At 42.0% G+C, this 12,757-nt stretch overlaps 1 protein-coding gene across 4 annotated transcripts in view; it reads left to right on the top strand.

Annotated features, from left to right (window-relative positions):
- The window catches only part of Rasgrf2 (Ras protein specific guanine nucleotide releasing factor 2), a 202,305-nt gene that overhangs the window by 180,181 nt on the left and 9,367 nt on the right, over positions 1–12,757 (top strand). For all 4 annotated transcript variants that reach the window (XM_090331693.1, XM_090331691.1, XM_090331692.1 and 1 more), the window contains one exon: positions 11,489–11,601. In XM_090331693.1, the coding sequence (XP_090187819.1) occupies positions 11,489–11,601 (113 nt within the window). The remainder of the gene's footprint in view (positions 1–11,488; positions 11,602–12,757) is intronic.

Raw genomic sequence — 12,757 nt, 5'->3', positions numbered from 1 at the left:
GGAGGGCAAAGCAAAACCTTGACACAATGTCAAAGACAGATGACAGCTCTTCCGTTATAAGGAAGCTTCCTGATGCCCCACAATTCAGGCTTGGAGCCTGCATCCCCAAGTCATGGAGAAGTGGCATCCATGCCTTGCTGACTCATGGGGTGGTGACTTGTGGGGTGGGGAGAAAGTAAACATGGTGTGTGGACCTCTGTTTAGCATGATCAAAGCTCTTGGGGGTCAAAGGGCTCCAAATAGAGTTACAATTCCTCTTGACTTTGTTATTTTGACAATTCCAGGAGTCTCTATTTTGTTCTATTTTTTTAACTTCTTGGCACTACTTAGCAAAACAGAATTCCATGGCACAAGGGAGTATGAAGTTCAGATGTTCTTTCTTTGTGCCAGATCTGGTGTGGAGGTTGAGCCAGGACAAGCACAGTGCAGTTTGTGGGAGGAACAATGAAATATGAAAGAAACAACCCACTCCTGAACAGGCAGCTCCTGTCACCTCCACTGCCAGCTCCTGGCTGGCTGCCAGCTCCATCCTGTCCTCAGCCCCGTTCTGTCCATGCCTGCCCCTGCTCATCTGCTACTGGTACTTTTCTATCCATATACCTTGCCCAGCCTCACTCCCAAGCTGAGGCTCTGCTCTTCCATTGCCCAGCTGGTCTCAGGGTATGGAGGTCTGACCCTGGAGCCCTTGGCAGGAGAACGGCTCAGGCTGTCCAACTCTGCCCTGTGTGGGTGCATAGGGAGATGCGTGGGATTATGTAGTCCCTCTCTCCAAGTCCTCATCAATTTACAGGGAGAGCCCTGGGTCCTTGAACTGTCTAATTCTGTAGAATAATCTAGAAGCCAGCTGAAGGCTTGCTATGCTAGATGGTTTTTGTTTGCTTGTTTGCTTAGTGCTTGTTTGTTTCTTTTTATGGTACTAGTGATTGGATTTGGGGCCTAACGCTTGCTGGGCAAGCACTCTACAACTTGAGCCACACCTCCAATTTTATTTTATTCTTGAGATAGGATTTCACTAACTTTGCAAACAGATTGGCCATGAAGTTGCCATCTTCCTGTCACCACCTCTCCAGTAGCTGGGATTACTCTGAACCATTGTGCCCAGATTTATTCTAGTATTGATAGCAGCCTGTGGGGTTGTATGGGTGACTGAGGACTTATTCACTGAGAAGGTAGCTCCTCTGTGAGACTGGGTTCTGAATGACAGAGACCAATGCTTAAAGCTTTAGCCAATACTGTAACATTAATTATGAAGCAGGAACTATTGTAAGCTGATTTCAAAGGACATGTTATTTCTTCCTGACCAAGCCTTTGGTGGGTAGACAGAGAGGTAGATACTGTCATCATCACTGTTTTGTAGATAGGAAACTGAAGCTCAAAACCTCAGTGGCTTCTCTGAGAGCAAAGGGTATTGCTACTTCCTCTCCAGCTTGTCTCACAACTGCTCCATCTTGCTGGACAACTCTTAGGCTACAGAGAGATCCAGTGAAAAAGCGATGATGCTGAGTAGTGAGAATATCCTCTGCTAGTCCTGCAAGGCTTTTCTGCTCCATTTTGAAATCTTTCCCTTTCATGTCTGAGTCTACTTTGCAGGATTCATTTCTGCTGAAGTTGGAGCAGGGCAAAGCTCTGTTTTCTCCTCTGACAGCTGCAGTAGCACCTCCCGAGTTCACATGCTGACCAGCATACCCTGGGGTTTACTAAGGTTTAGAATCACCTCCACATCTCTTGAGGGTCTCAATGCCCTAAGTGTCCCACTCCAACCGGTGGAATAAAGCTTGATCCACTGCTGGGTTGTTCCCAAAGTACCACGAGGTACTGGAGATTGTCTAGGCCAGTGAGAATTCCTGAAGGAGGATACAAGAAATAAAAAGCAAAAATCTAGTCTCAATGGGAGATGCTGGCAGCAATGAAACACTTCTTTTTAATAACAAATTGGTCATGTATGACTTCAATCTTGCAAATAGTGTTCTGCAGTCACCTAATGCCTGGGTGATAAATGCGATTAATACCCATTTCCTTGGTTCTTGCCCTGTTTACCAGTGCTCATTCCCTTTTGATCGTCCACATCGCTTCCTGTCCACCTCTGTGTATCTCAGCTAAGAGATCTTAGACATACACTGAGTACAAACCAGTGTTTGTTCACAGATTCATATTTTCCATTGCAGCAGCCAAAAGGAAATTGAGAATGGTCTCTTTCAATTAAGTGGGCCAGCAACTGCCGTTCTCCGGGTCCCGTGGGTTCCTGGACTCCTCGGCTGAGGTCATCTCTGTCACTGCTGTATGGAGGCCTGCTGGTTTGTTCTCTCATATGTATTCTTTCCCGTCTCTCTAGAGAGACATGTACCCAGAGCATCACTGTTCCTTTTAGTTCTTCAAAGATCTCAATCTTTAGGAGGAAAGAAATGTGGAACTCAGAATAGAGGTCTGAATTCCCAATGTTAGCTTGCTTGAAATGTTAGCTTACTTGAGTCCTCATTTGTAAGATGAGGAAAATGATCTGAGTGGGGCTCTTATGTGCAACTAAATTATTACATGTTATTCTTAGCACAACTGGATTATTTGTGAGAGTTGAGAAATATGGAATGTTTGAATCTGCCAGATGCAGGTAATCTTAGCTACTCAAGAGGCTGAGATCTGAATAACTTTAATTCAAAGCCAGCACAGGCAAAAAAGTCAGGGAAACTCCATCTCCAAAATAATAAACAGGAAGCCACAGTGGTTTTATATCACCACTGGAGCCCCAGTCGACACCAAAAAATGAGCAAGCCAAGTAGGCCCAAGGCCCAAGTTCAAACCCAGGAAGCAAAAGCTATTACCTGATATATAATCTAGATTTTCTTTTGTTAATCTGGAGAAAAAATCTTCATCCTCTCTTTCCCATCTGTCCCAGACAGATGAACCACCTCACTCAGTAAGACAATCCAACTTCCTTTAGCTACTTGCCTATGTTTTTTTTTCTTTTTAATCTTTATACATTATTGTTGTCATCCACCTTTCCTGATGCTTCCCAGGCTTTTCTTAGTTTTTTGGTGAGACATCAACCACAGGATTTTTGAAGTCAGTGTGAACCATATTTAAGTAATTCAGAAGCCCAATATCCTTGATGGAGCTTATTCTTCATTTCCATTAAGTTGCCAGGACAGAAGTTTACTTTTTCTTGTAGAAAGAATGGGATTCTTGAGCCTTTGGTGGGTGGATTTTGTTGACAGAACTCGTTGAGAAGTAAAACAGGGCATTTGATGTGCTTGATAGTGCGTACATCAGAAGTGTTTTCCAGTGAGGAATTACAGGAAGGCCTTGCTTCTCCTTTGCATCAGTCCCACCCTAATCTCTCTTGGTCCTTGGAAAGGTCTCTGGAGATCAAGGCCTACAGCCATATCCCCAGCCTGGAGAATGGTAGTCAGACCTGTGCTGTGACATCACGGGGCTTATTTGATGGGACAAACATGGACCATTGCTCCTACCATATTGGAGCCATGTCAGGGTGAGGCTGCCAGGGCCTGGGCCACATCACATGCACTCAGCCATTGGTTTGTGTCCATCCCACTGCGCTGCTCCACCTGCTCCACCTGCTCCGCTGCCCAGGTGCTCCTCTCCTCCGTGGTTTCTCTTTGCCTCACGTCTCTCCTTGGATCTCTGGCAAAGGAATTATTTTAGTGACACTTCTGTAAACTTCATGTGTCTGCTTGGCAGGCATGGGGTGATATATATTTACCTGGTAGGTTTCTACCTCAGACGTTTTCTCCTCCACAAACCCATTTCTAGTTCTTTTTTTTTTTTTAAGGTCTATGTTAGTAGTAAAGACAACGATAATTTTATTGACACTTGGCATCATTTAAGTAAGAAAAATGGAAATATTAGGACTCAAAGCAGGCCCTTCCAGACTTTGCTTTTTCCCTCTAGCCTTCTTCATTGTCTCGAAAACTACAATATATTCACATTGGCCATCTTTCTAAAAACCTAATGGAAAACACAGCCCCTGGAAAAATTCTCCTTTTCTCTGATATGTGCTTTTTAACCTGGCTGATTCCCTTTTGAGGTTTGAAGAAGAAAGCCTGGGCATTATCTGATTTCTGGGTTATGGGGCAGTAATTCAAAATTCTTATAGGCTGTTCTTATAGGCACAGCTGTTCAAATGAGAAGCTGAGTTGTAGCGAGCCATTCAAATGCAGCTGTTGGCTAGAATATGAACAATTCAATGTTTTCCTACATAGTGTTTTCCTTCTCCATGAATTGTTACCTTATACTACATTTACTTTTTTCCCATTATTTTTGGTTTAACACATCTCCTATATTCTACATGGTGCCTTCTCCTAGTAGCCACCCACGGTACATCTGCTAACTAGTTTCCCAAGCCAGCAGTTAAAGAATTATTTAGGTTAGCCAGGCACCAGTGGCTCACACCAGAAATCATAGCTACTTGGAGGATGAAATCTGAAGATTGTGGTTCAAAGGAAGCTTACACAGAGAAATCCATGAGACTCTTAATCTCCAATTAACCACCCACTGGAGTGGGGGTGACTCAAAAGGTTGTGTGTGTGTGTGTGTGTGTGTGTGTGTGTGTGTGTGTGTGCAGGCATACATGTGCACACAATTAATTAGCTTATTCCCATCCACCCACTCATCTTTCTTTTCTTTTTTTTTTTTTGCCAGTGTTGGGGATTGAACTCAGGGCCTGAGCACTGTCCTTGGGCTTTCCTCAAGGCTAGAGTTCTACCACTTGAACCACAGCACCACTTCCCGCTTTTTCTACATATATGATACTACTAAGCCAGCACTCTACCACTAGACCAAACTCCTGGCCCTGCTCATCTTTCTTAAAGTCAAATACCCTTTATTGGATCTTTGCCTATTCATTCAACAAATATTTGTGAGGAAATCAGCAATAGGCATATTATTTACCAGAATTGGGGGTTAATTATATCCAGAGTTTATTATCTGAAATAAGTCCCTAGATAGATTAATATTTCCTACATATTCTGCTGCTCTTAGCAGAATACAAAACTTGATGTGTAGTTAATGACTAGTAAGAATTTACTATAGACTGGAAAATTTCCGATTAGTCTAATGATGTTTTGTTGGATTTATCCCAGACCTGTTGGTGCTCCTTTATGAGTTTTCAGTTAGGGCATTCTTCACATAGTGTGGCACAAAAAGGTTTCCATGATATTTTTGTATTTGAGCAATAGAAAGTGCTAGAAAACCCCCACACTTTTACTGTTCTAATGAGAACCCGTGATTCCATGACTCTCCCAAATCAGTATGAGTGCAGGCAGGACAGAGGTGTCAGGGCTTGGGCAAAGTGGGTAGAAACCCTGAAGGAAGGTTTCTCTCTCTCTCTCTCTCTCTCTCTCTCTCTCTCTCTCTCTCTCTCTCTCTCTCTCTCTCTCTCTCTCTCTCTCTCTGTGTGTGTGTGTGTCTTTCTGTCTCTCCCTTTCCCTCTCCCTCTCCCTCACTCTCTCCCTCCCATGCCCCTCCGCCCCCCCCCTCTCTGTCAACACAGAGATTCAGGGGGAGAAACTCAGGTTGCTCTCCCCAAAAGACCTGAAAACTTCAGTGGTTAGAAGCTTGTTCTGTTTAGTTCATTAACATGAGTAAATGAGAGATGGGTGTCCCAGACTCATCAAGGTTGATTTGCCTGTATCTTGAAATGGTCATTCAACATCTCTGCCTCAGTTTCCCCATGTACAAAGTGACATGAATCTGACTTAAATCTACATCACTTTAAATTCTTTATCTTCTTTGGCCAAAGATAAAATCAAAATATTCTTTTCATTTTCTTGAAAGTCAAGTTAGACTCCAGTCTAAGACATTCTAAACTCCTTTGTTCCATGTTGGTACCATAAGCATTCTATAAGTTATTGGGGGGGTTGGTTGGAGGTCATGGGGCTTGAACTCTGGGCCTGGGTGCTGTCCCTGAGCTCTTCCAGTGTATGAGGAAGAATTCTTCATGAAAGCCAGTTTGTTCACATTGAAAACAGTCTGTAGGTACTTGAGTACGAGTAGAAAATAGTTCCAGCCTCAGTGTTTGATATTTCAGCCTTGCCCAGCCAGCCATAGTAAGAATGCATGATGGTTGCCTTTTATTTTTCTCCTGAAAGAAGTAGTGTAGTAGTTGAAAATTTGGATTTTACCCAAGACTGCTGAGTGCAAGTCCATTGCTACCTGCAGGACTTTGGATAAGACACTTAGACTTTCTGCACCTTGATTCCCTATCTGTAAAACAGGGAAAATTCTAACCATTTGGCAAGTTTCTTATTGAATGTTAAGCAGCTAAAGGTAATCTAGCATGAAACCTCTCACTATCTTAGTTTAGTTTATATTTAGCATATCTCTCTAGAGGACTGTAACTATTGTTATCACTTGATAGGTTTTGCCCCTAAGTTGTTTCACTGTGTACCCATGCCCACCTTGGGCTCTGGTTCACACAGCTGTTTCGACTGTATAGGTGGAAGCCAGACGGTACCCCACTGCTAAGATTCAACAGAGCATCTCCGAGCTCTCCCAATGTTTGCAGGCACCCTCTCAACCTTGACCTCTGGGTTTCTTTAGCTAAGGGTTCTCTCTCATCTGCTCATCAACCTAGAAGTAGCTTGTATTCTGCCTCTTCTCCAGAAATGTAATATATTGGTTTGCTCAATAATTGCCACTGGGGGGGAAAAGGAGTTATGGTTTCCACTTTTTAAGATTTATTTGGAATGTAGACCTCCCCTGCACTGCCCCACTCCACCTCACCCTCTGGGCCTTACACCTTAGAAAATAGGGTGATTTTTTTTTTGCCAGTCCTGGGGCTTGAATTCAAGGCCTGGGCACTATCCTTGAGCTTTCTCAAGACTAGCGCACTACCACTTGAGCCACAGTATCACCTCTGGCTTTTTCTGTGTATGTAGTACTGCAGACTTGAACCCAGGGCTTTGTATATGCTAGACAAACACCCTATCACTAGGCCACACTCTCAGCCCCTGATTTTTTTTTTAATCTCCACTTGTTGGTCTCCCCACCCTTGCTTCTTGAACTGAGAAACAAAGCCTCAATAATTGGTTGCTGTGAGTGGTTACATCAGATCTCTTGGGTGCAGCAGGTTCCTCACCTGGAGCCTATATTATTCTGTGACAGCCCAAGCAGGCAGCCTCCCTGTTCCACATACAGCTGCCAGGGCCCAGAAGTGGCTGTCAAGTGTGATTGTTGTTCTTAATGTGCTGTGTTATTCCTCTTCTCCTTTGTTACCCTGTGGTTAATCTCATGTTGTTACTGTATCTGACTTTGTTACCTGGTATATTGTCTATACATTTATTTATTTGAAATAGGAAAGGGAAGGGGGAAACAAGATGATTGGGAGGGGGTGGGGGAGAGAAATGGGGACAAAAACATGAGAAAGGGTATCAATGTGTGAGAAGTAACGTACCTACTATCTGGCGAATGTAACTGTAACCCCTCTATACATTTCCCCGACAATAAAAACATAATTTATTTTTAAATGTTGGGTGCCTTTGCTCTCACAGCAGCCCAGCAGCGCCATCTGGTGGGCCTTGACTGCCCTCTGGAAAGCCTGTCTGAGACTGGCCAGGCTGTGAAATGCAATCCAAACATTTTAGCTACTTATGCAAGTCGTCAGCCAGATTTATGAATAATATATTTCTGGATTAAAATATCTCCAATGTCTTTTCCTGTACTTTAGGTTTCTTTTTCTTGAGAAGAAGCACTTATATTTTGAAGAGGAACTTTTAAATAACCAATTCCTATTTTTCATATATTTGTGAAAAATGGAATTAAGCATGCCAAGCAGTACATCAGAAGATTTAACTTTTGTAGGGGTTGATTTTTCTGCATGTCTTCTTTAAAAAGGAAACGCAGAAAACAAAGTTTTATGACTCAGAATAGAGTTCTTGGGAAACAGTGTACCATCACCTTGGAGTTTTTCAGAAACATAGGCTCAGTTCCTGCTCCACACTGGCAGAACCAGAGCCTATATTTTACCCACAGCCACCATCCCAGTTATATGCATGAGAGTTTGCTCTGCACAGGTGATGAGAGTTTGATGGATGTCACCTTGGCATCTCTGTCTCTTTACCCATAGTCCCAGTGACTTATGTAGTGCAAGGTTGTGAGCTCCTGACTCATCTCCCAGGGAGGCTGCTGAAGAGCAAGTTAACTCATATATAAATTGCTTACTTTGTACCTTGTTAAAAAATTTCATGGAGACATAAGAAAAATTCTTACGTTTTATAGTAAGCTATCAGAGATTTGGTTTAATAGCAACTACACATCAGCAGCAGAAGAATATCGCTTCAAATAGAGGCTGGGTAGATCTCATCAAGTCTTCCAAAGACCTTGTTCAGACCAGAGCTCAGAATAAGGAAATAATTTTCTATCTTTCTTAATAAGACCTTTCACATTTACCAACCTGTGGCCCCAGAAGCAGTGCCCCTGTTGAGCCTGGTAAGGGACACAGCAGGTGCCCACTGGTGCTTGTTGATTAAACTACTAATTAGCTCTCTGCATGGCCTGAACATGGCCTGATGTCCTACTCGGGCCGTTTATGATAATTACATTATCTGCATCATTAGTGGCTTCACATAGCTACAAGAGGACTTGGTGGTCTTACTAATATATATCAAATATTCATTAAGACATAGACTCCTGGTGACGGGAAAATTCTTTAGTAGTGCATGGATAGAAGTAGGTGAGACTGTCAGCTTTTACACACACTTTTCCTTGAAGCCAGGAGGGGGTGGAATGAAAGAAAGAACAGTAAGGCATTACTCTCTTCTCTTTGTATAAAGGTTGAAAAGCCAGATTGCTAGCAAGAGACTGCTGGACAATTTGGTGACATTTTAGGGAAACATATTATCTAGGATTGATAAGTGATAATTCCAGATACTTGGAAGGCACAGGGAGGAGAACTACAGTTCAAAACCAGCCAGGGCAAAAAAAGTCAGCCAGACACTATCTCTCTGAGTGTGATGATACCTATCTGTAGTTCCAGATACAAAGGAGATAAGAGCAGTAGGATCCAAGTCAGAAGCTATCCTGAACCAAAAAGCAGGACTCTTGTCTTCAAACCCTCCCCACTAAAAACAAAAAGACTAGGGGCATAAACCAAATGGTAGAGCATCCTGAGTTCAAGTCCTAATACTAGAAAAGAAATCCATAAGAGATATTAGCATTTATGATGCCCTTGAGCCCAAGTCTCTCCCTCTCCTTCTCCCTCTCCCTCTCCCTCTCCCTCTCCCTCCCTTCCTCCTTTCTCCCTCCCCCCTCTCTCCCTCCCTTTCTCTCTGTCTTTTGCCAGTACTGAGACTTGTAAACAGGGACTTTTTTTTTCATCTTTGAGACATGTTTCCACTTCCAGCTTTTTGCTGATTAACTGGAGACAAGTCTAGATTTGTCTATTAAAGCTGGCTCTGAATTCAATCATCACATTTCAGCCTGTGGCCTAGATTAGATTATAGATAGGAGTCACCAGTGCCTGGATTCCAGCACCTTTCCCCCTCCCCACCTGAAATGATACTTTTGTCAAACTGTGAAATAAAGTCTTGAAAATAACTGATAATTCAGTTATGAAATTGAGGTATATAAATACTTATTTGAAATTAGGCTAAATTTTTACATTATCTTTGATTTGTAAAATTATGGGCATTTTATCCCTAATTGACTATATACAGTAAAATTATGCTGTTTATTTTTTTATCTACTTCATTCCATTAGGAATATTCTACTATAGCTAGAAATATTCTCAGCTATTTTGAAGAATTTAGGGTGTCACTTCTTCAAAATTATTTTCCCTAAAGTTAAAATGTAATTATAAGCTAGGCGTTGGTGGCACATACCTGAAATTGTAGTTACTCAGAAAGCTGAGCTCTGAGGATTGTGGCTCAAACCCAACTCAGGTAGAAAAGTCTGAGAGATTCTTAACTCCAATCAAGCACCAAAAATCCAAGAACAGGGCTGTGGTTCAGGTGGTTAAGTCCCAGAGTTGAGTGAAAAAGCTAAGGGATAGGGCACAATCTTGAATTCAAGCCCCAGTACTAGTACAAAAGTATAATGATAATAACATATTTTTTCATATATTTTTATTGTAATTAATAAAAGGGTTACATTATATTCACCAGATAGAAGGTGCATTAATTCCCATACATTGATACCCTTTCTCATGTCTTGGTCCCCATTTCCCTCCCCCTCATCTTGTTTTCCCCCCTTTCCCATCCAATTTCAAATAACCGAAACAAATATATCCAATATATCAGATAACAAAGTGAAATACTGTAACAATATGAGATAACCAAGGCAAAGCAAAAGAGATGAGAGATAACAGTACATTAAGGACAACAATCATTCATTATATGGCTTTTGTTTCTATATCCTAGAGATCCTTTCATTTAGCGTCATACTATATGGCCTATGTATCTAGTTAATATCATTTTCAAATGAGAGACTTTTATTCTTGCAACAAATACGTTTTGAACTACTGCTATGTGCTAGTTAGTGACAATGACATGGCCCTTTGCTATAATAGTATGAGGAATTATTATAATAGTGAGCATGTGTTTCTTGGCAGCACCAAGGTAAAGCTCCAAACCCCATTGGGTTAGAGAGAGCTCAGGGAGAATGCGTGGCACCTTGGGGACATGAGAGATGACTGTGGCTAGGGAAGCACACATCTCTTAGAGGAAATGAATGCACTGAAGTCCACTACTCTGTGTGTGAGTGTGTACGGGGATGGAGGGGGAATGGGGGGGGGAGAAGAAGCTGGACAGGCAGGCTGGGGCCTTGTGAAAGATTCTGACCAATTATGGTTCCAAGATCATCAACTTCCAACCACACCTGCACATCCACATCGCCTGAAGAGCCTGTGGACAATAGTAACAACAGGTCCCGTCTCAAACCACTTAAGTCAGGCGGCTAGGAGAACTCTGGGATCCATACATTTCAGTTTATCTCCCTAGTTTCTGATGGGTTGATGAAAAATGGTGTCACATGTCACAGAGCTAAGCCCTTAAAGCTAAACTTAAAATAAAAATCACTTTAGAAGTAAGCCGGACCCAAAGGAACATAGGCTCAATGGTTTCCCTCATTTGTCATAATTAGTAGAACTCGGACTCTCCTAGCAGAGGTTTGCAATAGGGAAAACCTAGATACATAAGGCCATATAGGATGACGCTAAATGAAAGGACCTCCAGGATATGAAAACAAGAGCCATATAATGAGTGATTGTTGTTCTTTAATGTACTATGTTATCTCTCATTTCTTTTGTTGTCCCTTGGTTATCTCATATTGTTACAGTATTTTACCTTGTTATCTGGTACATTGTATATATGTTTATTTGAAATAGGATAGGGAAGGGGGAAAACAAGATGAGGGGAGGGAAATGGGGACAAAAACATGAGAAGGGGTATCAATGTTTGTGAAGAAATGCACCTTCTATCTGGTAAATATAAAGTAACCCTTCTATTAATTACAATTAAAAAATAACCAATTTATTTTGTAGGATTTCGAACTCAACAATGAACTAAAGATGAATGTTCTAAATTTACTAGAAGAAGTTTTGCGAGATCCAGACCTCCTTCCCCAAGAAAGGAAAGCCACAGCAAATATCCTGAGGTGAAGACGATCCTGCGGATTCAATTGTTTTGGCTCATGTATACTCAGTTCCTAGCAAATAAGAACCTATCAAACTAGAAGGATAAATCCAAAGATCTTGAGGGCAGCAAGGATTCTGTCATCACCAGTGAAGAACAGTCTATCCTCTTCTCATTCTTGGGGGCCACTTGGGGCTTGCTGTACTGGGGGTACTTGGACTGAGTGGCTTCACTCCTGTGGAGTGCATTCTCTCACAGAGAATACAGATCGTTCCAGAGATCTGTGTGCTTAAGGAAAGGAGCCCTGAGAACTCCTCCTGTGAGTTTGTTTTCCTTCAAAGCTAGAAGGGAAGAAAGAGTTCTCCTATAGGGTCCAGAGGCAGCAGCCCCAGTGTACATCTTGATCTCTGATTCCTGTCCAGAATTAGTGACAGTGTGCTTACATTTCTGTTGCTTCTAATCACTCAGGTTGTGGTGTTTTGATAGGGAAGCCAGGGAGACAACGAGGAGCTTTCCAGGAAAACATATAAGCAAGTTTAGGTGGTCCATTGTTGGGTCTATTTTCAGATTTAATGACAAATATGTTGCATTAATACATTAAACCCAAAGCTCTCTCTGGCCCCTGCCCCTCAGTCTCTCAAGGGTTAATGGTGACCATACACAATTGCTATATGAAGTTTGTGGCCCTGATTGTGAATAAAAACCTCTGATCAAGACTTTTGCATTTCTAAAATGCCACTTTCCAAATTTGTCCAAATAGTGTTCTTCAAAAAATCTGTCCAGTATAGATGATTTTGTAGACACTTGCCATGTCAAAAGATGAAAAGAAACAATGGCTAGCTTTGTAGAAAGTCATCTGTGGTGGGTTTGGGTCATGGAAAGGCCATCCCCAAACCTCCAGGCTCTAAGTGGAATCATCAAGAAGTCAGAAAACATTAAACAACAATGAAGCTGGAGCACATCTTGGAAAATTAGGATTTCAGTTGTGCATAAAATATCCTTCTACTTTTGAAACCAGTATCTTTGGTATTCATTAACTTACATATTATGCATACATTTATTCACCATGTCTTGAGAAAAATAGATGCTTATTGAGAATTGAACAGCACCAAGTATAAGACACACATGTGGAAAGCCAGAGGGAAGAATTATCTGCCTGCAACCACCCTGCACTGGTC

The sequence above is a fragment of the Megascapheus bottae genome, chromosome 4 (genome assembly GCF_031878675.1).
Source record: "Megascapheus bottae isolate mThoBot1 chromosome 4, mThoBot2.hap1, whole genome shotgun sequence".
NCBI lineage: Eukaryota > Metazoa > Chordata > Mammalia > Rodentia > Geomyidae > Megascapheus > Megascapheus bottae.
This window is presented reverse-complemented; position numbering and strand designations above follow the sequence as displayed.